Here is a 24,980-nt window from a genome sequence, read left to right on the forward strand (position 1 = left end):
TTTTATTTTTTTTATTTTCTCTTTCTTTTTTTTTACAAGATACCATTTATATTTTAAAAAAGAAGTTAAGAGGGGATGAAACGTTCTTTTGAAGACAGTAATAATAATAATAATAGTAATAATCCTCATCAAACTAAAAAACTTCGAGATAATCATAAAGAAGACAGTGAAAATGAAATGAATGTGTTGTATTTTATTCACAGTCTTGTACAAAATATAGAGCAAGGAAATATAGATCATTGTTTATCGAATCCAATAGAATCTAATCCTATATTATCTCAATTAAATCAAAAAGATGCCGACTTGCTTCAAAAACTTGATTCAGACTTGAGGAAAATAGCTCAAAGACAATTGCAGTTAGAAACAGAGAATTTAAGGTGTCGAATCATGATTCAGCAACAGCACCAACTATTTACTTCTCATGATCACGAGGATTCTAAATCAACCATCACGAGTCAACAAGGGACACCTGAAGATGAATTGACCTCGATTCATGATGCTTCCTTGCTCGAAAAATTAGAATCTTCTCATCGTGAAACAATACCCGAAAGTTATTTTGGTAACCAAAAAAAAAAAAAAAAAAAAATTCCACTGTCGATGCAATGCCTAAACATGTCTTGTACACACCCCACATCTATCATAGCCTCCACCCATTTCTCTTCTCGTTCAACCACCCTCGTTCCTTCCTCCACCAGACCTCCTTTTCATATCTCGTCTGCTACCAATGCTTATCCAGTCTACTTTTCACATCCCATCTCGACTTTCCCCGCTGCTACGTTTGAAACCAGTCCTGACAACATCGTCTGTCCCGAATGTGTCATCCAAGCCGTCCAGATCGCCTCTTCTGTCTTTGACGGTGAACTCTCGCACCGTATCACCTGCCAACACACACGCTGTACCTCGACTCATTTTGAATCCAACGCACCGATCAATACCCTCAAGAACGCTGTCAATGCCATGCTCGATCGTCTGCAGATCATTGCGGACGAGGTCAACTATGTCGCTCACGAAACCGCCGTCCGAGGCAAACTCGGGGTCCAGGCTCGGTGTGGCAAGGAAATGAAGGGTCTCTGGTTGGATTTCGTGGTGAATTTGAACAAGATGACAAGAAACCATTTGGAACAAGTGAGAGATATTGCGGATGTGTCGACGGCGATCGCCAAAGGGGATCTCAGCAAGGCCATGACGGTCCCTGTGAAAGGAGAAACGTTGTTGCTGAAGAATACGTTTAATACGATGGGTAAGGATGCCTAGGAATACAGCGTGTGATCTAAATATGTTCTTTTTTCAGTCAACCAGCTCAACCTCTTTGCTTCTGAAGTCTCTCGGGTAGCCCATGAGGTCGGCACCGAAGGCAAGTTGGGCGCACAGGCCAAAGTGCAGGGTGCGGACGGCATCTGGAAAGAATTGACGGATAACGTGAACACGATGGCCGCTAACCTCACCAATCAAGTCCGAGACATTGCTCATGTTTCCAAATCGGTCGCCAAAGGGGACCTGACCAAGAAAGTGACGGTCGAGGTCCGAGGGGAAATGTTGGATTTGAAGAACACGATCAATACGATGGTCGATCAGGTAAGTCATCCAGAGAGACCCACTCCCTTGGTCACTCACGATGTTAGCTTTCGATCTTTGCTACCGAAGTCACCCGTGTGTCGCTCGAGGTCGGTACAGAAGGCATCTTGGGCGGACAGGCGATCGTGAAGGACGTCGGGGGCACTTGGAAGGACCTGACGGACAATGTGAACATGATGGCCTCCAAAATCACCAATCAAGTCCGAGACATTGCGGTGGTCGCCAAGGCCGTGGCCCAAGGGGATCTTTCTAAAAAAGTCAAGGCGAACGCTCAAGGTGAAGTGTTGGAGCTGAAAAATACGATGAACAAGATGGTAAGAGGAATGCCATTTTTGTAAAAAAGAGACATCTGACAGTTTGACAGGTCGATCAATTGATCCTGTTCTCGGCAGAGGTCAGACGGGTGTCGCTCGAGGTCGGCGTCGAAGGCAAATTGGGTGGCCAGGCCGTGGTCAAGGACGTGGGCGGGACATGGAAAGATTTGACGGATAATGTGAACAACATGGCCGCCAACTTGACCTCCCAAGTGCGGTCGATTGCCGAGGTGACCAAGGCCGTCGCGATGGGCGACCTGTCCAAGAAGATCGAGGTCGAGACCCGAGGCGAGATCTTGGACCTCAAGAACACGGTCAATAACATGGTCGATCAGCTCAATGTCTTTGCGGCCGAAGTCACCCGGGTCGCGCGTGAGGTCGGCACCGAAGGAAAGCTCGGTGGACAGGCGACGGTGCCCAATGCGGACGGGACCTGGAAGGACCTGACGGATAATGTGAACACTATGGCGACCAACTTGACCACCCAGGTGCGGTCGATCGCGGTGGTCACCAAGGCGGTCGCGCTCGGTGACTTGTCCAAGAAGATCGAGGTCGAAAGTGGTGGAGAGATCTTGGACCTCAAGAACATTGTGAATGACATGGTCGACCAGCTCCGTGTCTTTGCTTCTGAGGTCACTCGAGTCGCTCGTGAGGTCGGCACGGAGGGTAAGCTGGGCGGTGAGGCCATCGTGCCGACGGTGAGTGGGACCTGGAAGGATCTGACGGACAATGTGAACACCATGGCCGCCAATCTGACCACCCAAGTACGTTCGATCGCTGAAGTCACCAAGGCTGTCGCTCGAGGTGACCTGTCCAAAAAGATTGATGTAGAAACCCAGGGTGAAATCTTGGACTTGAAAAACACAGTCAATAACATGGTGGATCAGCTCAACGTCTTTGCGGCTGAAGTGACCAGAGTAGCAAAGGAAGTCGGCACAGATGGAAAACTGGGTGGTCAGGCACTCGTGCCCAATGTCGATGGCACATGGATGGATTTGACGGACAATGTCAACCATATGGCGACCAATCTTACCAACCAAGTGCGGTCGATTGCTGAAGTCACCAAGGCTGTCGCGCTCGGTGACTTGTCAAAGAAGATCGAGGTCGAAAGTGGTGGAGAAATCTTGGACCTCAAGAACATTGTGAATGACATGGTTGACCAACTTCGTATCTTTGCCTCTGAAGTCACACGTGTGTCAAAGGAAGTAGGCACAGAAGGTAAGCTTGGCGGACAAGCCATGGTCGAAGGCGTTGCTGGCACATGGCTGAATCTTACCGACAATGTGAACATCATGGCGGCTAATTTGACCAACCAGGTGCGGTCAATTGCAGAGGTTACTAAAGCAGTGGCCCTCGGTGACTTGTCCAAGAAGATCGAGGTCGAAAGTGGTGGAGAGATCTTGGATCTCAAGAATATTGTAAACAACATGGTTGACCAGCTCCGTATCTTTGCTTCTGAAGTGACGCGTGTGTCAAAGGAAGTCGGTACCGAAGGAAAGCTTGGTGGACAAGCAACTGTACCCAATGTAGCCGGTACCTGGCTTGACTTGACCGACAACGTGAACAGCATGGCGGCTAATTTGACCAACCAGGTGCGGTCAATTGCAGAGGTCACCAAGGCTGTGGCACTCGGTGACTTGTCCAAGAAGATCGAGGTTGAAAGCGGTGGTGAAATCCTAGACTTGAAAAACATTGTAAACAACATGGTTGACCAGCTTCGTATCTTTGCCTCTGAAGTGACGCGTGTGTCAAAGGAAGTCGGTACCGAAGGAAAGCTTGGTGGACAAGCCATCGTGCAAGGCGTGGCCGGTACATGGATGGACCTTACCGACAATGTGAACATCATGGCTGCAAACCTTACCAATCAAGTCAGATCCATTGCCGAGGTGACCAAGGCTGTAGCTCTTGGCGATCTCTCCAAGAAGATCGAGGTCGAAAGTGGCGGAGAGATTTTGGACCTCAAGAATATTGTGAATGACATGGTTGACCAGCTTCGTATCTTTGCTTCTGAGGTGACGCGTGTGTCAAAGGAAGTAGGCACGGAAGGTAAACTTGGCGGACAGGCTATTGTGCAGGGCGTAGCCGGTACATGGATGGATCTTACCGACAACGTGAACATCATGGCGGCTAATTTGACCAACCAGGTGCGGTCAATTGCAGAGGTCACCAAGGCTGTGGCTCTTGGTGATCTATCTAAAAAGATTGAAGTCGAAAGTGGTGGTGAAATCCTAGACTTGAAAAACATTGTAAACAACATGGTTGACCAGCTTCGTATCTTTGCTTCTGAGGTCACACGTGTGTCAAAGGAGGTGGGCACAGAAGGAAAACTTGGTGGACAGGCTATTGTGCAAGGCGTGGCCGGTACATGGATGGACCTGACGGATAATGTAAATACCATGGCTGCTAATTTGACAACTCAGGTCAGATCCATTGCGCAAGTGACGAAAGCTGTCGCTCGAGGAGACTTGTCAAAGAAAATTGAAGTTGAAACCAGTGGTGAGATTTTGGATTTGAAAGATACGGTCAATGACATGGTGGACCAGTTGCGTGTCTTTGCAGCCGAAGTCACACGTGTGGCCAAAGAAGTCGGTACCGAAGGTAAACTTGGCGGACAAGCGATTGTGCAAGGTGTAGCAGGCACCTGGATGGATCTTACCGACAATGTGAACATCATGGCGGCTAATTTGACCAACCAAGTGCGATCGATTGCTGAAGTCACTAAAGCAGTGGCCCTCGGTGACTTGTCCAAGAAGATTGAAGTCGAAAGTGGCGGTGAAATCTTGGATCTTAAGAACATTGTGAATGACATGGTCGACCAATTGCGTGTCTTTGCCTCGGAGGTCACTCGAGTCGCTCGTGAGGTCGGCACGGAAGGTAAACTTGGCGGACAAGCAACCGTACCCAACGTGGCCGGTACCTGGCTTGACTTGACCGACAACGTGAACAGCATGGCTGCGAACTTAACCTCCCAAGTACGATCGATTGCTGAAGTAACAGAAGCAGTAGCCCTGGGTGATCTATCCAAAAAAATTGAGGTCGAGACCCGAGGAGAAATCTTGGAGTTGAAAAACATTGTGAATGACATGGTGGATCAGCTTCGTATCTTTGCTTCAGAAGTCACACGTGTGTCCAAAGAGGTGGGTACAGATGGAAAGTTGGGTGGCCAGGCAAGAGTTCCTAATGTCGATGGAACCTGGAAAAACCTTACAGATAACGTGAACATCATGGCTGCCAATCTAACGACTCAAGTGCGTTCGATTGCTGAAGTCACCAAGGCTGTTGCTAGCGGTGATCTATCCAAAAAAATTGAAGTCGAGACCCGGGGTGAAATTTTGGATCTAAAGAACACAGTCAATGAAATGGTGGATCAGTTGCGTGTCTTTGCTTCTGAGGTCACGCGTGTATCAAAGGAAGTCGGCACCGAAGGTAAATTAGGAGGGCAAGCCATGGTCGAAGGCGTTGCTGGCACATGGCTGAACCTTACCGACAATGTGAACATCATGGCGGCTAATTTAACAACCCAAGTACGTTCAATTGCTGAAGTCACCAAGGCTGTTGCTAGCGGTGATCTATCCAAAAAAATTGAAGTCGAGACCCGAGGTGAAATTTTGGATCTAAAGAACACAGTCAATGAAATGGTGGATCAGCTACGTGTCTTCGCTTCTGAGGTTACGCGTGTGGCCCGTGAAGTCGGAACTGATGGAAAGCTTGGAGGACAGGCTCGGGTACCTAATGTCGATGGTACCTGGAAGGATTTGACGGATAATGTGAACACTATGGCGACAAATCTTACCAATCAAGTCAGATCCATTGCCGAGGTGACCAAGGCTGTAGCTCTTGGCGATCTATCCAAGAAGATTGAGGTTGAAAGCGGTGGTGAAATCTTGGACCTCAAGAATATTGTGAATGACATGGTTGACCAGCTTCGTATCTTTGCTTCTGAAGTGACGCGTGTTGCTAAAGAAGTAGGCACGGAGGGTAAACTTGGTGGGCAAGCGGTTGTTCAAGGTGTGGCTGGTACCTGGCTCGATCTTACAGACAATGTAAACACGATGGCTGCTAATTTAACCACGCAAGTTCGTTCTATTGCTCAGGTGACAAAAGCCGTTGCCAATGGCGATCTCTCCAAGAAAATCGAAGTAGAAAGTGGTGGAGAGATTTTGGAACTCAAAACAATTGTCAATGGTATGGTAGACCAGTTGCGTATCTTTGCTTCTGAAGTCACCCGTGTGTCAAAGGAAGTAGGCACAGAAGGTAAGCTTGGCGGACAAGCCATGGTCGAAGGCGTTGCTGGCACATGGCTGAATCTTACCGACAACGTGAACATCATGGCGGCTAATTTGACCAACCAGGTGCGGTCAATTGCAGAGGTTACTAAAGCAGTGGCACTCGGTGACTTGTCCAAGAAAATCGAGGTTGAAAGTGGTGGAGAGATCTTGGATCTCAAGAATATTGTAAACAACATGGTTGACCAGCTCCGTATCTTTGCCTCTGAAGTGACGCGTGTGTCAAAGGAAGTCGGTACCGAAGGAAAGCTTGGTGGACAAGCTGTGGTGCAAGGTGTGGCCGGTACCTGGCTTGACTTGACCGACAATGTGAACAACATGGCTGCTAATCTAACCTCCCAAGTACGGTCTATTGCAGAGGTCACAAAAGCAGTCGCGAACGGTGATCTCTCCAAAAAAATTCATGTGGAAGTACGTGGAGAAATTTTGGAGCTCAAGATTACTGTGAACTCCATGGTGGACCAGCTAAGAGAGTTTTCGTCTGAAGTAACGCGTGTGGCTCGTGAAGTAGGCACAGAAGGTAAATTGGGTGGTCAAGCCAATGTCCGAGGCGTTGCAGGTACATGGATGGACCTTACAGATAACGTGAACATCATGGCTGCCAATTTGACGACTCAGGTTCGTTCAATTGCTGAGGTGACTAAAGCCGTAGCACTTGGTGACTTGTCAAAGAAGATTGAAGTTGAAACTCGAGGTGAAATTCGTGAATTAAAGTAAATGTTTTATAAATATTGAAAAAAGATGCAAAAAATTGAAATTGTTCTACTTACTTAGGGAAACTGTAAATGACATGGTGGATCAGCTACGTGTATTTGCAGCAGAAGTAACAAGAGTAGCTCGAGAAGTTGGTACGGAAGGTAAACTTGGTGGTCAGGCCACGATTGATGGTGTTGGTGGTACTTGGAAAGACTTGACGGATAATGTGAACCTTATGGCAAGCAACTTAACAGATCAACTTCGTGCGATTGCTGCTGTCTGTAAGGCTGTTGCACAGGGTGACCTTTCAAAGAAGATTCATGTTGAGGTGCATGGTGAGATTGCTGAGCTCAAGAATACGATTAATACCATGGTGGACCAACTAAGTTCGTTTGCTTCGGAAGTGACGCGGGTTGCTCGTGAAGTAGGTATTGAAGGTAAACTCGGTGTGCAAGCCCAAGTAATGGATGTTGAAGGAGTATGGCGAGAGATTACGAGTAATGTGAATACGATGGCTTCAAATCTCACGACACAAGTCCGTGCGTTTGCTCAGATTGCTAATGCTGCTACTACAGAAAACGACTTTTCGCAGTTGATTACCGTAGAGGCCTCTGGTGAAATGGACTCTTTAAAGACTAAAATCAATCAGATGGTGGGCTCACTTCGTGATGCTATTCAGAAGAACAGATTGGCCAGAGAAACAGCTGAATTAGCCAACAGATCAAAAAGCGAATTTTTGGCTAATATGAGTCATGAAATTAGGACACCTATGAATGGTATTATTGGCATGACCTCGCTCACACTAGAAACTGAGCTTAATCGACAGCAGAGAGAAAACTTGATGATCGTGTCTGGTTTAGCAAATAGTTTACTGACTATTATCGATGATATTTTGGATATCTCAAAGATTGAAGCGGGTCGAATGAGGATTGAATCCATACCATTTTCACTTAGCTCCGCCATATTCAGTGTTGTGAAAACTCTAGCTGTTAAAGCAAATCAAAAGAAGCTTGATCTTATTTGTCATTTTGATAAATTTATTCCTGATCAAGTGATTGGTGATTCTCTCAGGTTAAGGCAAGTTATCACCAACTTGATTGGTAACGCTATCAAATTCACTACACGAGGAGAAGTTGTGCTTCGTACAAGAGTTCTTGACATGACAGAGGATATGGTTATATTGGAATTGTGTGTCAGTGATACTGGTATAGGCATACAAGAAGACAAGCTCCATGTTATCTTTGACACTTTCTGTCAGGCCGATGGCAGTACTACGTAAGTATTTTTTGAAGTAGCATCAAACCAAATTCTCTAAGTCACATTTCTTTAGTCGTGAATATGGTGGTACAGGCTTAGGATTATCAATTTCTAGACATTTGGTTCAACTGATGGGAGGTAACTTATGGGTTGAATCGAAATATGGAAGAGGCTCCAAGTTTTTCTTTACGGTTAAGCTTCATCGGTTCCAAGTGAACGAAAGAGAAGTGATGGAAAAGATTCATCGATTCAGAAACAGACGCATCTTATTTGTGGACAGCATGAATGACCAAACAGGCGTGATAGAAAAAATCAGTGCGTTAGGACTTAAGCCTTATCGCGTGGAAGATATTGAAGAGGCTACAATTGTGGCCAATGCCAACTCAAACATGAGCAAACTTGCGCCTTTCTTTGACACGGTTGTTATCGATAGAATGTCATTAGCTGAAAAGATCCGTGAAATCGTGCCATTGCGATATACTCCTATTGTATTGATTGCACCTGAAGTACATCATCTCAATGTGAAGTTATGTATCGATTTGGGTATTACTGGCTACATCTGCGCTCCTCAAAATATTGCCGATATATCTGATGTCCTCTTGCCCGCTTTAGAAAACCATGCTGCATTACCCAGCGACGCATCAAAGACAGTACCCCTAGAAGTCTTATTGGCTGAAGACAATGATGTGAATCAAAAGCTTGCTGTTAGAATACTTGAAAAGTTTGGTCACCATGTTACAGTTGTTGCTAATGGTAAACTAGCCGTAGAAGCATACGAATCACAGTATTTCGATTTAATCCTGATGGACGTTCAAATGCCTGTAATGGGCGGGTTTGAAGCTACACAAAAGATTAGAGAAATTGAAAAGACATCATCGAATAGACATATACCTATCATCGCTTTAACGGCTCATGCAATGATTGGCGATAGAGAAAAATGTCTTGAAGCAGGCATGGTAGGATAAAATAAGCTTCTTGATGATAATCCTATATTAACTCTTCTCTTTCTCTTTTTTATAATAGGATGAATACGTGACTAAGCCATTAAGATTTCCTGAGCTGATTGGAGCCATAAAGAAATTTGCACCACAATCAGCGCATACGATGGTGGAGACAAAAGCAAAGCTATCGAAAAAGTAAACTCATCTTTTTTGATTTGCTCAATATTTAAGCCTGATGTATATTTATATTTTTTATCATTAAAGTCATATCATAAAATCACTGTCAAAATGTATATTTCTTAAATCAATGGTTGAATTTAACTTTCTTCTTCCAAAGCTTAATTTATTATTCACCCTTTTTTTTTATATATCTGAACCTCAATCAAAAGTGCGCTCTTTTTTCTTTTTCTAATACAGCTCATGTTGGCACATAACGAGGAACAGTACGAAAACCCTTTTGCTAGGCAGAATGAACCTTTTGACTTCTACCAAGACAGAACTATCGAACCAGATAGTGAACCAATAAACCAGCAGCAGAGACAGCAGCAGCAAACAGAACCTCTTATAAACCCTTTTGCCAATCTGAGTGGAAGCATTGGATCAGTTCCTTCAACCTATAATGAACCTGCAAGTACGTTTTCATATACCGGTGAAGATACCTTGGACGAACCAGTTTCTGTCACAATTGTAAGAGACAAGTTTCTTTTTTTTTAGCTTCTTTAAGCTAACATGTTCGTAGCTTCGTGATTTAAAGCAAATTGGAAGAAAATTACAACAAGTTTTAAATCCAAGAGGTGACCGTGGTGTTTTAAAAGAATGTAAAGAAAAAAACAAGAGAACTGGAATTTTCGTTAGCTTTACTTACCTTTTTTTTCATATCAGGGGATTTATGGGGCCCTTTAATATTGTGTTTAGCATTGGCTATGTAAATATTTGAAAAAAAGTGAGGAAGCGATACTGATGATTTTTATAGTACGTTGAGTACAAGTGTCCCTTCTAGTCAGTCAGTACCTATTTTCACAGGGATCTTTGTTATCGTCTGGTTGGGTGCTGCTGTAGTAACACTAAACGCAAAGTTATTAGGTGGATCAGTGTAAGTTATTTCTACTAAAGAAGAATATGTAATAACCCGTCAAGCAGATCCTTCTTTATGTCAGTTTGTGTCATTGGATATTGTTTATTTCCTTTGGTTTTGGTAGCTATTCTATCTATTTTTGTTGAAACCGTTTGGTTCAGAGCTCCAAGCTCATTAATAGCTTTTGCATGGTCAACTTATGGTAACATAATCATGCAAATTTTCACATGTATATATTAACACATTTTATAGCTGCTCTAGGATTTTTGTCAGAATCGAAAGCACATTTAGCCAATAGACGTGCATTAGCAGTAAGTAAAAGAGAGAAAAAGAAAAAAAGTACATTCAACCAACAATTCTTTTTAAAAAAGGTATATCCACTCTTTTTGTTTTATCTTATTATTGCATGGTTGGTTGCTGTCTCATAAAAATTAGTTTATTATTAAAGTATGATATGCACTTATTTAAAATTTCCTATTTGGCAGCAAAGTATTAGGTAATTTCTCTGGTAACTGAGCACCATTTTGAACTGCACTGATCAAATGCATGGCAATACAAAATTCATCAATGTCCATATATCCATCGTTATCAAAATCAGCCAATCTCCAGACTTGAGCCAGCTGATCAGTGGGCAATCCGCTATTCATCAACAAAGGCTTTACGTCAGCACCAGATACTTTACCTTCGCGAGGTCCAAGCTGCTGGAATGCAGGTAAATGAGCAGCCTTATTGATGGATTCAAAATGCCAGTAGGATGGGGGAATTTCACCAGGACCAGGCAACAAGGATTCTTGGAAAGGATTTCTTTCGCTTTGACTGAGTTCACGATTAACGGTAGGGAATTGAGACATCAGTTGAGGAAGATCAGCAGAAAGCGCATCGTCCACACGCTCAACTAAATCCTCCTTGAGTGTCTTGAATTTATCCATATCGTAGTGAGCCAAATTTTGTCTGAATCGATCAGGGTTAGGGAAATCACCAGCAGGCAAATGGTATTTTTGCTGTATTTTTCCAAACTCTGCCGCCAAATTATTGAGCAATGCCTCCTGCTTCTTTTTCTTACCAAACATCGAGGGCATCTCCTTCTTTAAATGGCTTATGATTAACGCGTGTACTCTAGCCAAGCGAGCTCGCTTGATGATTTCATTGATTTTTCGAATGGCTGCATTACGTCTCAGCTCCTTCAAGTCACGAAGCAAGTCCTTTGATTCAGCTTCAATGAGTTCACGACAATCTTCAAAACAGTTGGGTGGTTTTTCTGTCCAGAAAGAAGAAAGATAAACTCTCATCACTTCAGGCGTTTGAACGACTTTGCCAAGAGACCACATCATGGCACCGTACCTTTATATAATGTATTAAAGCAATTAGGTTGGGAGCAAACGAAAAAGAAAAACAAAAACAAAAAAACTTACACACGCATCAATTGTTGCTGGTTGACCATGTCACTCTTGTTTAAAACAACTCGTACCTTTTCTTCTTGTCCTTTTAAACTGTGAATGGCCATCTTGAATTCGTTGGAAATATCCAATTTATGAGAGTCAAACATGAGTAAAATCAAGTCGGCACGTTCAGCAAACCATTCAATGACTTGGGTAAAATCATATCCACGTTCTATGAGTTGTTTGTCACCGGCAAGAATACCAGGAGTATCAACAATAGTCATGTTTTCTAATACAGGAGAATTTGTTTGAGATACCTGGAAAGGAGTTAGAGCACGATCGCTTTGCATTTTTTTTTTGGTACCTGAAATCTCGAAAGGAAAGCTTGACCGAAACGGTTTAATCCTCTAAAAGGCAGCTCTTGATTGACGGCAGCTGCATTACCCGGTATCACTCTTTCTTCTGAACCATGCATGACTGACACAAATCTATCCGTGGTAGGTTCAACACCAATGTGTTCACCAGGATAGGATTTATCCAACAAGTATCGAATAAAAGTAGTTTTACCCTTTTGTCCTTTGTTAAATCGATTGCTATTAAAAAAAAAAAGCCCACTTACAGTAGAATACTGTCCAATCAGTAACACAATAGGCTTTGCTTCAATATCAGAATCAGTCAAAGGAGCAGAATGGAAACCTAATAATAAACGACTAGAAATATTTGTAAATTATATCAAAAGGGGGGGAGGTGTATTTTTATCGCTGATTTTTAAAAAAAAAACTAACCTTCAAAGTTATAGGTCACTTCGATAGGTTTAATTTTTTGGTTATAAACTTTCTTGATGCCTTCAATCACTTTGGTATATTGTTCATCTTCAAACGAGTGAGAGCTTGTTCCAGATGAGTTGGCTTGTTGATGATGTTTCTTTTTGAAATGTAAAGACATTGTTTGTTTTTTTTTAAAAAAAAGAGAAATAAAAAAAAAAAAAGAAGAAAAAGAGCGAAAAATAATAAAGTACTTTTGCTCGTGCAAAGGATACAAAAGGAGACTCAAAATTTTATTTTATTTTTTAGGAGTGTAACGTCCTAGTGTCCTTGATGGTATAAATACGTTGCTATTTCCATATAGAAATCAAGTGTATCGAATTTTCTCTTATTTACAAAGGGCCGAGTATATCCCCATCTATACCTTGATTTTGATTTTTACTAGTGTCACAACAATGCACTAATTATCAAAAATATTTACAACATGCTTACCTTTGCCCGTTCAGGTCCCAATGATCTGCCTCTACTGTCTTTATGTATCTGCCCCACTTTGCGCTTTCCACACTCACCAGACCATCATTGCTACCTTCTTTATCTTTGACCCACTGCGATGGTAGATTGAGTAAAGACCAGGGTGAAAAAGAAGCATTTGCACCATAAGAGTAATAAGCTACATGAGGATGATTAGGTGTGTTGGGATTGAAGTGGTTCTTGCAATAGTCCGTAGTTAAATTAGCGTAAGCAGCTGTATCTAGTAAACGGATTGCTTTTTGTAATAGAGGATCCAGAATAGGCTTCGGAAGCTTTGCAATGTCAGAAAGAGACCAGCTCAAGAGAGAGGATTGTTGGTCTGTCAAACCGTGTTTTTGTAATGCATCGCGTAACAGCGGATGCGCTGGTTGGTTGTCCTTGGCAGCAGCTGCAGTGGCGTTTACAAGTGCCATACCAACGCCTACATTATCTCGAAACCAGTCCATGACAGGGGATCCTCGATGTGGAGTTGATATCGTAGTTAATGACTGCACATGATATGATTTATTTGGAATATGCGAAATCAAGTGCCGACAATCCAATCCACCCTACATGCTTTTATCATTAGTTTCTCTTGTTTGATCTCTTCTTATTCGTACAATAAAGTATGATTATACCATTGAATGTGCTATAAAATTAATCTTGTCCCCTTCAATAATGGATGTCAATATAGAATGTAATGTCTGTGCTCTTTCCCAAATGCTCCCTGTAGAAGGAACCCTGGTTACGATCACCTTAGCTCCTAGCTTTGCCAGAGCGTCCTCAATACCACCCCAGTACTGTACTTGTAGTAAAGGTAATGATTCAGGTCCAAGTTTATCAAATCCATAAAGTCCGTGACAGAGCACAACGGGAGCCCGTGGAGGAATATAATGAGGAGTGACGGGTATACTCATGTTGCTGATAAACGCTTGATTGCTCGTGGTGGAGGCTGTAAATAATTTATCTTTTGATTTAATTCGACTTGGATACAATACACTCGTTCTTTTCTTCTTTCTTATTGCTCTTTGCTTAAAGGTAAAAGATACTACATTTTTAAATAGTGCGTGTCGAATGTGGTGAGCGAGCTGTGTAAGTGTTATGAGTGCCATTAGGCAAGGTCAATGATTTGAAAGAGGGAAAAAAAAAAAAAAAAAAAAAAAAAAAGACACGCATAGAATTTTTGGGGGTGCAGGGTTCTAATGCTCTAAAATCATTGGCTTTTGTTGGACATTGTATGCCAGCAAAAAGGATGGATTTCATTAAAATGCTGACTATAGAATTAAAACTCATTTGAATACCCTTTCACCTCCCCCCCCCAAAATTTCTGGGAAAAAAAACTGCCTAATTCACACACATCATAAATATCATTTCCATAGCTTTATAAAAAAAAGAAGCGTGAATCAAGTGAGATCAAGGCTAAAAATCTGTTAAAAGATGAATCAAAATCGATATAAAATAAAAGATTTGAAGCGATCCATTGTTTACAACCAAGATCAAATAATAACGTCCAGTCCTTGTAGAGTCAAAATTAATAGAACCATTGCCATATTTAATTATATGACCTTTTTCACTCTTCAATTAGCAAACATTTTAAATAGTCTTGGCACCAATGGAATTGGTGCATTTCATATCACAAACATGGCTCTTTCCAAAAAAGAAGTATTGTAATAGGAAGATGTTGAAAGCAACCATCAACAGCGAAAGGAATAAACTCGTCACTTTTCTCTGTCCGAAATCGGACTTTCTGTACGATGATGCCATCCTTGCCAGCTGTGGGGTTGTCCGTCTATCACAAGTCCATTTCTCTTCAAATTACAAATTTGGTTGAAGGGTATATTTGATACTCTGTACAAATCTCCTTTCATGAAATTTATGTTATTTATACTTGATAATATGATTTTATCTATTTTTTTTTTATTAAATAAAGTAGTATCTTGTCAATCTCTTATTAGCCAGAGATATATACAAACATGTTTACTGTGATTTTTATTAAATCAAAAGAAAAAAAAATCACATTGGTAACATTAATAATTCTTGTTGATTTCCTTTGATTTATCTCTGTTAGAACCCACAACCAAGCTTACCAAGAGTCTAGCTAGGCAAAACTCGATGATCAGAGTGCACTACCTTGATATGATTAGTCTATGAAAGCATCCTTTCTGATTCCAATGTAATCCATGCCTCTTAACCCCTTTATTACATACAGTATGTACTAACAACTTTATTTTTTTTTGGCTCACTACAACAAACTAAACTGATAGACAAAAAGCTACATCTAATTGCACTCTAGGGCATATAAATGGATTGATGATCTATAGGCATAGTCGGTTTGAATACTATCCAATGGGTCGCAAAGTATACTTTATCATCTGTTTCAACTATTTTCTGTCTTATTTCTATCGTGTTTACATTAAAGCATACTTAATTCAGCACTCTTTAGAACAAAGATACAATTGCATATGATTAAAAGAAAGTGAAATATTCCTGTTTTTACAAGACAAGAAGAAAAAAAGAAGAGGGTTTTACCACAATTTATTCATTGTAGAACACCTTGTTACTTTCTAATAGTTTGAAAGCCTGTTGTAATACAAAATACTTTTAAACTCTTTCTATCACTCACTGAAATGCACAGTGAAAGCTCTTGAAGGATAGGACGGTCTCTGACTCGATCGAATTACTATCATTATTCGTCTTAACCGACAGAGTTGTGTTGTGAACCTATCATTCTTAACTGCAGATGTGTCTTGTCTTAAAATTTATTGTTGGCACTTTAGTACATTTACTGTTGGATAAATCAATTTTATAACCTCGGCTGGCCCGATTTGCATGCTGCTAAGAGTAAAGACAAGGTTTGAAAAATAGTTAAATTCGAGTAATCTGATGCCGTAATTAAACCGTTTTATGACAAGTACAAGAGTAGTAATAATGAATAAAGGCTTTATTCCTATTTTATTAAAATGATTTTATCTTGTCTTTTAATCCTCATTTTATTGTCATTTTAGGAATCAACATTTCACAGTCAAGTGAGATCCACACGTTTAAATGGCGTAAATGAAAATTTTTCATGCGCATCTTCGACCTGAACATGTAAGCGTAGGGAATGTCATCCTTCAAAGCTATTCACAGTGGATAGAATAGGGTCATGCTTTTGTTATTATATAAAAATAAGAAACAACTGATGTTTATTACTTACTAAACGTTTCGCATTATTAAAAAGAAAACTTTTTTTAATGCATCATGTAAGTAACTGTTTCCTACATGCATCTAATCTTTCTTCTTTCCACAAAATAATATCAAAATAAAAAATACAAAGAAAGATCAAATGATAAATAACCCAAAGATGGTATGCAATTATCAAACGATTCATTTTATTCTATTTTCAATTATATCATTCTGTAATAAGCCTAATGTGTTATGTAGCTTTTATGAGAGTTTGATGCATTTAGCTTGTAAATATAATTAAAATAATAGGAAAAATAAAAAGATGCGGTTTTAATCTGTATTCATAAGCAACTATGGCAATGTAGTTTTTTTCAATATAGTAAAGAACTTCAATTAATCAGGCAATTACTTGATCAAGTTGAATCATTTTCAAACATGAAATTCATTTATAGAAAAGTAACCTTTACCGTCAATTTAAAAAAAAAAAAAAAAAAAAAAAAAAAAAAAAAAAAAAAGAGATCATTTTTTTTTTTTTACATGGCTTTTTAAACAAACTTTGTAAGTCATATTAGAATAGGCGCGGACAATCGTCGAAACAGTTTCATGTATAATCAAGTGTTGAATATTAATAATAATGCAGATATGCATATTTGGTATACTCATGTATTTCAAAATATTACTGTCGTATCAATATGAGGGGGGAAGCAACCACTCAGTCTACTATAAGCATTGAAAACATGCCACTTTTTCTCTCTCTTTTTTGATAAAAAGAAAATAAAGTAAAAACGACCAATCGCGTGATTTTTATTCATGTAGACTGTCCCGGTTTATTGTTTTACGTCAGAAAGTACCATGAGGATATTCAGGAACATACAGGTTTTTTACTAGAATCTTTTTTTGCCAAGGATCTTTAATATAGAATAGTGAGGTGTCCAAGTGGTTGACATCGTGATACACTCAAAAGCGCGGTCAAACGGGCAAAGTGGATTTAAAATAAAATCATATAAAAACAGGGATTGCTTGAGATTAAAATATGGCTGTTGAATAAGACTCGAGATGGATACGCGAACGAGTCAAGGTTGCAGGCTTGCTTTGAAGGCTCTATAAACATCATAAATGCTTTCAACAGGATAGCTTCTTACAAGAAACACCTTTTTAGAATTTATTTCTAGTAAAATACTTTCTATAATGACTCGAATAAAACGACATGTTTAAGAAAATGCTTATAATTGCCAATTTAAACTTTCTTTTTTTTTGTTGCCTTGTTTAAAAAGAAACTGTCTGTACACTATAAATCTAACAAATGAATAACTAATACTTTAATTTAAAAAAAAGGATAGCTCAGATCAAGTTTATAGAGCAAGATAAATGCAAGATTGTTAATCCCGTGCTAATAGCAATAAACCAAATAAAACAAACAGGAAATTCCTTTTCTTTTCCCCCCCTCATTCATTAAATATTCAGCATACGCATATTATTCGGCAGCGGCCGGTCCTCTTTTGTGTTTGGATATAAAAGGCATGAGATGAATGAAAACAAAGTGAGTTGCTTATTTTTTATTCATTTTTTTAATGTCTTTCTTAATTCACTTGCCAAACGAAATACTTTATGAAATCATTTCTTTGTTGTCTCCTGTCGATCTCTCTCGAGCAAGAGATGTCTGTCTAAAGATCAGAAGCGTTTGTGATCAACCGTGTTACTGGAAGAGTATCGTGTTGGATGCTGAGAAAGATACAAAGCAGACCTGTTCGACAACCTTGCCTCTTTGGAGCCTGAAAGATTTAAAAGATATTTTAGAACCACATCGATTGATGATTGAAAAGGTTCATATTCGTGGTGTACGAGACAGTATCATACAGTATCTCTTGCTAGCATGTCCTCAACTAAAAGACCTCACAGTCTGTGGCTGGTTAACCTTATCTGACCACTCCGTTCGCATTCCCTTACAGACCCAAACCGCTCCTTTCACGTTGCACCGGCTCAGGCTGATTGGCGACTCACAACAAAAGAGCAATTTTGTTTCCTTGGACTCGACCACCTTGGGTCAGTTGATCAGCAGATGTCCTGATTTACAAGAGCTGTCAGTCAACTGCCAAGTCCATTTCCAGGCAGAGGACCTGATTCACTCTCTAAAGTCCACCACGCCTCTTGCCCTAAAGTCACTGGTGATCGCCACCAAGAATACCTGGTCCAGTCGACATGTAACACAATTGTTCCAGCATTGTACTCAACTTGAGTTTTTAGGACTCATACCAGATGGCGCTAGTTTGGGCTATTTGAATGAAGACAAAAAGAGCACACGGGATTTCTCAGCATCCATGTTACTCAGGGCTATCGTGTTGAATCAGATAGAGCATCGTCGGACTGAGTTAGTGTTATTGGAAAAGCATTCGCTTCCGGTGGAAGAAGAAGAGATGGCTGCTTTTCAAAACATTGCAGTATTCAAATGATTTGTAGACTAACTGATTTGCTGTGAATGAGATGTGCTTATGCATCTGTTTATTTTTGGTTTCTAACAGTGGGAAAAAAAAAAAAAAAAAAAAAAAAAAAAAAAAAAAAAAAGAATCCTTGAGCTGCATACTGTATATATTAAAAATGTAAAGCAAAATTCCATAATAAAATAGTAGTTGAAGAACAAATCAGGACCGGCTATTCTTTTTATCACAGAAACAGTTACTTTTTATAGCGGTTGTAAAAAAGCGTTTTTTTTCTTTTCCCTGTTCTATTTTTACCTGGTGCTGAGGTTACACTTTTCTATTTTTACAATTTTTTTTTTTCACCCAGTGAGTCACCCAGAGTGGCATAAACTTTAACAAATATTTATATTTTTTAAGCCCATTGTAAGTGGCATAAAAAGTAGAAACATGCCCTAAAAACAGGATTTTATTGTTTTCTTCTTTTTTAATCTAATCTCATTTATATGAATTTCCCAATTGTTGCTTGCTCTGGATATAATGACGGAAACATTGTGTTTGTCTCTAAAAGTGACCAAGCGAGCGATTATCATCTAAATTACCTTGGCACAGATCAAACATTAACTTATTCAATTATGATGTCCAATGTGAAGGGATATCCATCCAACATGACCTTTACTGGATTATGTTCCTATGATAATACTCACTCTTCTATATTGATGATTTTTGAAAGTAAAAACAGTTGGTATACACTAAGCATCTCCTCATTTTAAACAACAAAATTAAATTCCTTCTTTTTTTTTTAAAAAAAAAAGCAAATCGCACTACAGACTTGGAGAACAGATTACATCAACCAGAAAACAACACAGTAGACGTGTCCTTTTCAAAACTGCAGATAAGTGGCAACAATCCCTTCTTTTCTACGAATGAATCCATCCGGCTGCCAGAGACGAAAATCATTTCAGCCGTAAATATGGCCGGCACCAACGCAACGTCCAGCATTGCTTTCATTTCAAGGCAATCCAAAGAAATAGCACTCAACCTACTCCGTACACCCCTGTCACTGACAAAATTAGCGACGCTCACTGAACCTGGCGTCCTTGCTGCCGATGTGGAGTCCAATAGTGTATACGTGTTGCAAGCGACTGCTATTTCTGAATATCAATTGACACATCAAGTCTATAGCACCTTTGCAGTGTCCAGCCATCTCACACAATCATCCGAAAGTAGCGCCCGTGTGCTGTCAGTGGATCAGACAAGACAGATCCTGTTCTATGAACCCTCCACGGGTTATCTCAACATCTACTCCCATCAGCCGTCCCTCTCTTCCTACCGTCCTCTTCAGCCCAACCCAGACCGACCGACCTTGTCCTCCGCCAGCGTCCAACCTACCATAGCCTCTGACGCAAGTATCCCCACCCGATCCGTGACGCCTTCAGCCATGACCCTCAGCAAGCTTCAGCACGCCAAGCGCGACGATCCACCGAGCGCCTGGGCTGTGAGAAGGATGCAGATGCAAGACGACGAAGCCAAAGACAGGGAGGGGCAGCGCGTTCTTTCGGTGGTGGCCGTGCCCGGGACAGCGCTTGAGTGGATGGCCGTGGTGGATCAAGAGGGCGAGTTCAGTGTGTGGAACGACACGCTCGCCCAGCCTACACCGACTGGTTTTCCAGAGAGAGTATCGAGCGCAGACAGGCTGAGTGGGGGTGCGATCGCAGGCATCGTCCTTGGTTCTCTGGCCTTTGCCGCTCTTCTCGCTGGACTTTGGCTGTGCCGAAGGAAAAGAAGGAGACAGACGCTGCTCCCATCAGGCGATATAGAAGAAAAGTTGCGATCAATCACGGATCCTGTCCAGCCTGCGGCCGGTCTGACGACGCGCAGGGTCCAGCCTTCGTTTGGTGAACAGGACCCGAGGTCGTCCGAGATCACTTGCCGGAGTGATGGTCGACCGGACATTCGACCGCTGTCGTATGTCGAAGGACGAATTGATTTTGCTCATCTGTCAGACGAGGAAATGCTCGAGCTCGAGCCTGAGCGCAGTGGGCCCATGATGCTCTTCAGTGGTGCTTATAAATCCCTTCCGGATGAGCCAGTGAGCTATGATCGACAGGAGGAATGTGCGACGAGAACGTTCATGACCGAGGACGGCCGATACTGCAGCGTGCATTACTTTGCTTCTTCTCGTACAGAGGCCTTGATTCGTGCCGTCTATGCTGTCACTGCGATCCAGGGCCCATCCGAGCACGTGATGAAGAGCGAACGGGTCATCCTGCTGAACTCGCCCACACCAAGGTACGGCTATCAGTCCATCTGGATCACCTCGCCCACGATACCAGCCCGGTCCCTTCAGACCTTGTTCTTCGACACCCTCTGGTCACCGCTCGATCAACCAGGAAGAGACAACAGGGTCTGGTCTACGCTTTCGGTGATCAAGGCCGTCAAGGCCGTCCATGAACATGGCTTTGTCCATCTGGCGATCGACACCCACTCGTTTTATTATGATCCCTCGACGTCCAACTGGATCTTGGGTCGCTTCATGAACGTACAGAGACAAGGCACAGCACTGACCCGACAGAGGTTACCCCAGACAAGATTCACACCACCGGAGCTTTTGACCGACAGTCAGGGTCTGCATGAGGTGACGGCCGAGACTGACATGTGGTCCCTGGGTTGTGTGATTTACGCGATTGCGACCAACGGTCTGTTCCTGTTTGAGAACTGTGCAGATCTTCAGAATCTAATGACAGATAGGAACACAGCAGAAAGATACCTGAAGCGGACGGTGGATGAGAACGTAAAGGATGAGCCGTTCCGAGTCTTGCTGGGTGGGATGCTTGTGCTATCTCCGAAAGATCGGAAATCGGTTCAATTTGCTCTTGACTACTGGAAAAAGATGTATCAGCTTGACTCGTCTTGACTTATTGAAATGTGAATAATAATAATAAAAAAATATCTTGTATATGCTTCTTTAAATTTGTAACATCAATTGTGTCAAGAATTTTTTTTTTGCTTGACACTGGCTGTTTTATAAAAGACGTGTGTGTCTGCTCTGATGTTGACATAAACTAGTTGACGGATTCAATCAGCGCAAACCACGGTGTTTTCAAGCTGCTCTTGTCTTGTGTTGATTGATTCAAATTGAGCTCATGACGACACCTTCTCCCGTGTTCGACCGAGGGTGTTTAAAAGGATGATGTGTACAGTAAAAAGGTTCTTTAGAAGTCTTGATGTGGTTCATTTGTCTTTCTGTTTTCTTGAAGGATATTAAATGATGAGAGTAGTCTTGCATTACAAGTACTGTGATACTTATGATGCCTTCAAGGAATCCTGTGATCCTTTTGATCAAGACATGATATTGCAGAGTTAAAAAAAAAAAAAGATGAGGGCTGTTGAAGGTCGATATTGCCCTTGTTTTGCAAGAGATCGGTTTTCAGGATGGAATGATTTGTTTGTCGTTTGAAAGATTTGCAGTCTAGTGTTTTCTGGTAGAGGGCACAAGAGTCATAGACCCTTCTTTCAAAGATTTTCAGTTTTCTATTTTTTTTTTTTTAAAAAAAAAAGGGGGGGGGGCACATATGGTTTTCTGAGTCTGTCTGTTAGCCAACACCAGGCTTCCGGATGTAGATGCAATAATTTATGTCAAGTGAAGGTCTGAGGGTATGTGGAATGAATATTTGTAAATGAGACCATGATTTCTCTTGTTTGTTTCTTTACATAGAAATACTCATGACAAAGAAAGATGAAAGCAAATTGATGTTTTATACAAAATGAGTCAAAAAGTCTATTTTGTTTTACTCTTTTGAGAAAAAAGTGGGATTTCTCAAGTTTATAAAGTGGACAAGATATCATTACTAATTGGCTATGTGATGTATAACTTGGATTGTATTATTCAATAAGACTTATTAATTGTATATTCATTCTCAAAAATTGATGATAAAAGACTATTCAACACAATTATTTTCAGGACAAGTGCCTATGAATAAAAGATTCGATAGTGTGTACTGTAGACTTTAACCAATGATATGAAAGTGAATAATGCACTGATGATTATTATTTTCTATTTGTTTAGAAATAGAAACATTTGAATTCAAATATTAATAAAAAAAAAGCGATCATTTCGATTTGTTGTAGTCAAAAGAACAAAACCAATGTGAGCCAGTTCTACACATTAAAAAATCCGCAGCATTGAAAAGAGACAGAACCAGATTGAAATGCAGGGACCTGCACCAATCTTTATGCCAGAAAATAAAAATACTTTATTTTATTCGTCAAACCATCTCAAAGTGACCGTTTTACAGATCATCTTCGATCTGAAGCATTTTCGGTAAAAAATAGAAAAAAAAGCAAAATAAAAGCATCAAAATTCAAAAGGAAAATCAAAAAAAAAAACGCATCAGATAAAGACTGATGATGAGTCTTTGTGAAGTATTTGTAGTCATCAAGATAAGTGGGAAGAACAAGGTGTATAAGAGATGAGTCAATTGTCAAGATGTTTCACACAATCACGTGAGATGGGCCCTTTGATTGGACTCGAAATAATTCATTGTCAGTTAATGTCCATATAAAATCTCTCATCTTTCAAGCGCAAGAAATTTTCACTCCTTTCTTTCTCCAACTCTCAAAAATGTCTTTCACTACTCCTGCTAACCTTCACTCTGAAAAAGTCAATGGTGACAACAAGGAAGATTCTTTCTCTATCAAGGCTGGTTTAGCCCAAATGTTGAAGGTAATTAATTAAGGTTTGTTTTGTGAGCTTTGTATTAAACTTTAATTTTTTGATAGGGTGGTGTTATCATGGATGTTGTTAATGCTGAACAAGCCAGAATTGCTGAAGAAGCTGGTGCTTGTGCTGTCATGGCTTTGGAACGTGTTCCTGCTGATATTCGTAAGAATGGTAAGTGAATCACTCTCTTTGACATGGGGTGGATGACTCATCAAAAAAAAAAAAAAAAATAGGTGGCGTTGCCCGTATGTCTGATCCCAAGATGATCAAGGAAATTATCGAAGCCGTCACAATTCCTGTCATGGCCAAGGTCCGTATTGGTCACTTTGTCGAAGCTCAAATCATTGAATCCATTGGTGTTGATTACATTGACGAATCCGAAGTCTTGACCCCTGCTGATGAATCTAACCATATCACCAAGCACAACTTTAAGATTCCCTATGTCTGTGGTGCAAAGAACTTGGGTGAAGCCCTTCGTCGTATCAACGAAGGTGCTGCCATGATCCGTACCAAGGGTGAAGCTGGTACTGGTAACGTCGTCGAAGCTGTTCGTCACATCCGTACTGTCAATGCCGAAATCCGTCGTGCTTCTACCATGACTGATGAAGAACTTTATGCTTATGCCAAGGATCTTCAAGCTCCTTACAACTTGCTCAAGGAAACTGCCAAGCTCGGTCGTCTTCCTGTTGTTAACTTTGCTGCTGGTGGTGTCGCTACTCCTGCTGATGCTGCCCTCATGATGGTAAGTGACTCGCTCTTGTGTTGTATTTAGGCTAACAATTATAAAATAGCAATTGGGCTGTGATGGTGTCTTTGTTGGTTCTGGTATCTTCAAATCTGGTAACCCAGCCAAGCGTGCCAAGGCTATTGTCCAAGCTGTCACTCACTACAATGACCCCAAGGTTTTGGCTGAAGTATCTGAAGATCTCGGTGAAGCTATCGTTGGTATCAACTTGGATCAATTATCAGACAATGAAAAGTATGCCAAGCGTGGATGGTAAAGAAAAAAAAAAAAGTGGCGCAATTTTTTATTTTCCCAAATTTTAAACACACACACACAAATGTAAAATGTATATTTCGTTTACTTGTATAGAAATAGTATCCCCCTCCTTACCCCCCTTTTTTTTCAACCTAAAATAAAACTATAGCCTTTATTTAGTTAGACAAACTATGATGTATAATATGATATGCTGTATAGCTAATGATTATTTCATGTACTTCCAAACGTCATGATGATTTAAAGAAAAAGTAAAATATATAAATACAAGACATCAACAACGACGAAAGATCATTATTAAAATAAATTCAACATGTCTATTCCTCAAGGTGCTTTTTTCATTGTCTCTCAGGTAACGATGGTTAAAAAGTAAAAGGGGGGGGGAAGAGAATGATTTACATTTTTTTTTTGCAGTTAAACGGACGCGTCTTGGACGTCGCTGGTGGTTCCACAGAAAATGCTGCAAAGATTGTTGTTTGGTCCAAGAAGGACTCTGACAATGACAACCAGTAATGTCAAACACCATCCATGTTTCTTTCACTAACGCGTTCTTTCATCTCCTAGACTCTGGGTTTATCGTGATGGTTACTTTGCCAACGTCAAGAGTGGAAAGGTGTTGGATGTCAAGGGCAACAAGATCGAGAAAGATGCTCATATCATTCAATACGACGCACAAGAAGTCTCTGATGACCACAAGAACCAGACTTGGACGATTGACGGAAATGGTTTTATCCATACCTTTGCCAGCAAGGACTTGGTTTTGGATATCAAGGGCGGTAAAGATGAAGATGGAGCTGAGGTCATCTTGTATGAAAAGAAACAAGGCTCTGTTGCTGCCAATCAACAGTGGCAACTTATTCCTGCTTAAATACCTTTATTTTTTT

The 24,980-nt window shown here is 40.9% G+C and overlaps 7 protein-coding genes across 7 annotated transcripts; 5 read left to right on the forward strand and 2 right to left on the reverse strand.

The window, feature by feature from the left end:
• Positions 1-387: 387 nt before the first annotated feature.
• RO3G_11209 (uncharacterized protein) lies at positions 388-10,050 on the forward strand (the record flags this gene model as incomplete). Its single annotated transcript, XM_067665793.1, has 13 exons — positions 388-559; positions 644-1,240; positions 1,292-1,575; positions 1,623-1,889; positions 1,940-6,695; positions 6,756-6,888; positions 6,950-8,146; positions 8,202-9,084; positions 9,152-9,264; positions 9,334-9,379; positions 9,487-9,756; positions 9,809-9,887; positions 10,043-10,050. The coding sequence occupies 13 exons, from the start codon at positions 388-390 to the stop codon at positions 10,048-10,050; spliced, it is 8,805 nt and encodes a 2,934-aa protein (XP_067521894.1).
• Positions 10,051-10,608: 558 nt separating this feature from the next.
• RO3G_11210 (uncharacterized protein) lies at positions 10,609-12,468 on the reverse strand (the record flags this gene model as incomplete). The annotated part of the gene is made up of 5 exons (XM_067665794.1): positions 10,609-11,485; positions 11,557-11,840; positions 11,888-12,091; positions 12,143-12,219; positions 12,309-12,468. The coding sequence occupies 5 exons, from the start codon at positions 12,466-12,468 to the stop codon at positions 10,609-10,611; spliced, it is 1,602 nt and encodes a 533-aa protein (XP_067521895.1).
• Positions 12,469-12,775: 307 nt separating this feature from the next.
• RO3G_11211 (uncharacterized protein) lies at positions 12,776-13,714 on the reverse strand (the record flags this gene model as incomplete). The annotated part of the gene is made up of 2 exons (XM_067665795.1): positions 12,776-13,366; positions 13,547-13,714. The coding sequence occupies 2 exons, from the start codon at positions 13,712-13,714 to the stop codon at positions 12,776-12,778; spliced, it is 759 nt and encodes a 252-aa protein (XP_067521896.1).
• Positions 13,715-17,533: 3,819 nt separating this feature from the next.
• On the forward strand, positions 17,534-18,412 carry RO3G_11212 (uncharacterized protein; the record flags this gene model as incomplete). Its single annotated transcript, XM_067665796.1, has 1 exon — positions 17,534-18,412. One exon carries the CDS (start codon positions 17,534-17,536, stop codon positions 18,410-18,412), a length of 879 nt encoding a protein of 292 aa, XP_067521897.1.
• A 2,098-nt stretch (positions 18,413-20,510) lies between these two features.
• Positions 20,511-21,293, forward strand: RO3G_11213 (uncharacterized protein; the record flags this gene model as incomplete). The annotated part of the gene is made up of 1 exon (XM_067665797.1): positions 20,511-21,293. The coding sequence occupies one exon, from the start codon at positions 20,511-20,513 to the stop codon at positions 21,291-21,293; it is 783 nt and encodes a 260-aa protein (XP_067521898.1).
• Positions 21,294-23,000: 1,707 nt separating this feature from the next.
• RO3G_11214 (pyridoxine biosynthesis protein pyroA) lies at positions 23,001-24,100 on the forward strand (the record flags this gene model as incomplete). The annotated part of the gene is made up of 4 exons (XM_067665798.1): positions 23,001-23,102; positions 23,159-23,270; positions 23,333-23,841; positions 23,891-24,100. The coding sequence occupies 4 exons, from the start codon at positions 23,001-23,003 to the stop codon at positions 24,098-24,100; spliced, it is 933 nt and encodes a 310-aa protein (XP_067521899.1).
• A 309-nt stretch (positions 24,101-24,409) lies between these two features.
• RO3G_11215 (uncharacterized protein) lies at positions 24,410-24,964 on the forward strand (the record flags this gene model as incomplete). Its single annotated transcript, XM_067665799.1, has 3 exons — positions 24,410-24,448; positions 24,511-24,605; positions 24,661-24,964. The coding sequence occupies 3 exons, from the start codon at positions 24,410-24,412 to the stop codon at positions 24,962-24,964; spliced, it is 438 nt and encodes a 145-aa protein (XP_067521900.1).
• Between the last annotated feature and the right edge of the window lie 16 nt (positions 24,965-24,980).

Source organism: Rhizopus delemar, genomic scaffold (assembly GCF_000149305.1).
Source record: "Rhizopus delemar RA 99-880 supercont3.9 genomic scaffold, whole genome shotgun sequence".
Taxonomy (NCBI): domain Eukaryota; kingdom Fungi; phylum Mucoromycota; class Mucoromycetes; order Mucorales; family Rhizopodaceae; genus Rhizopus; species Rhizopus delemar.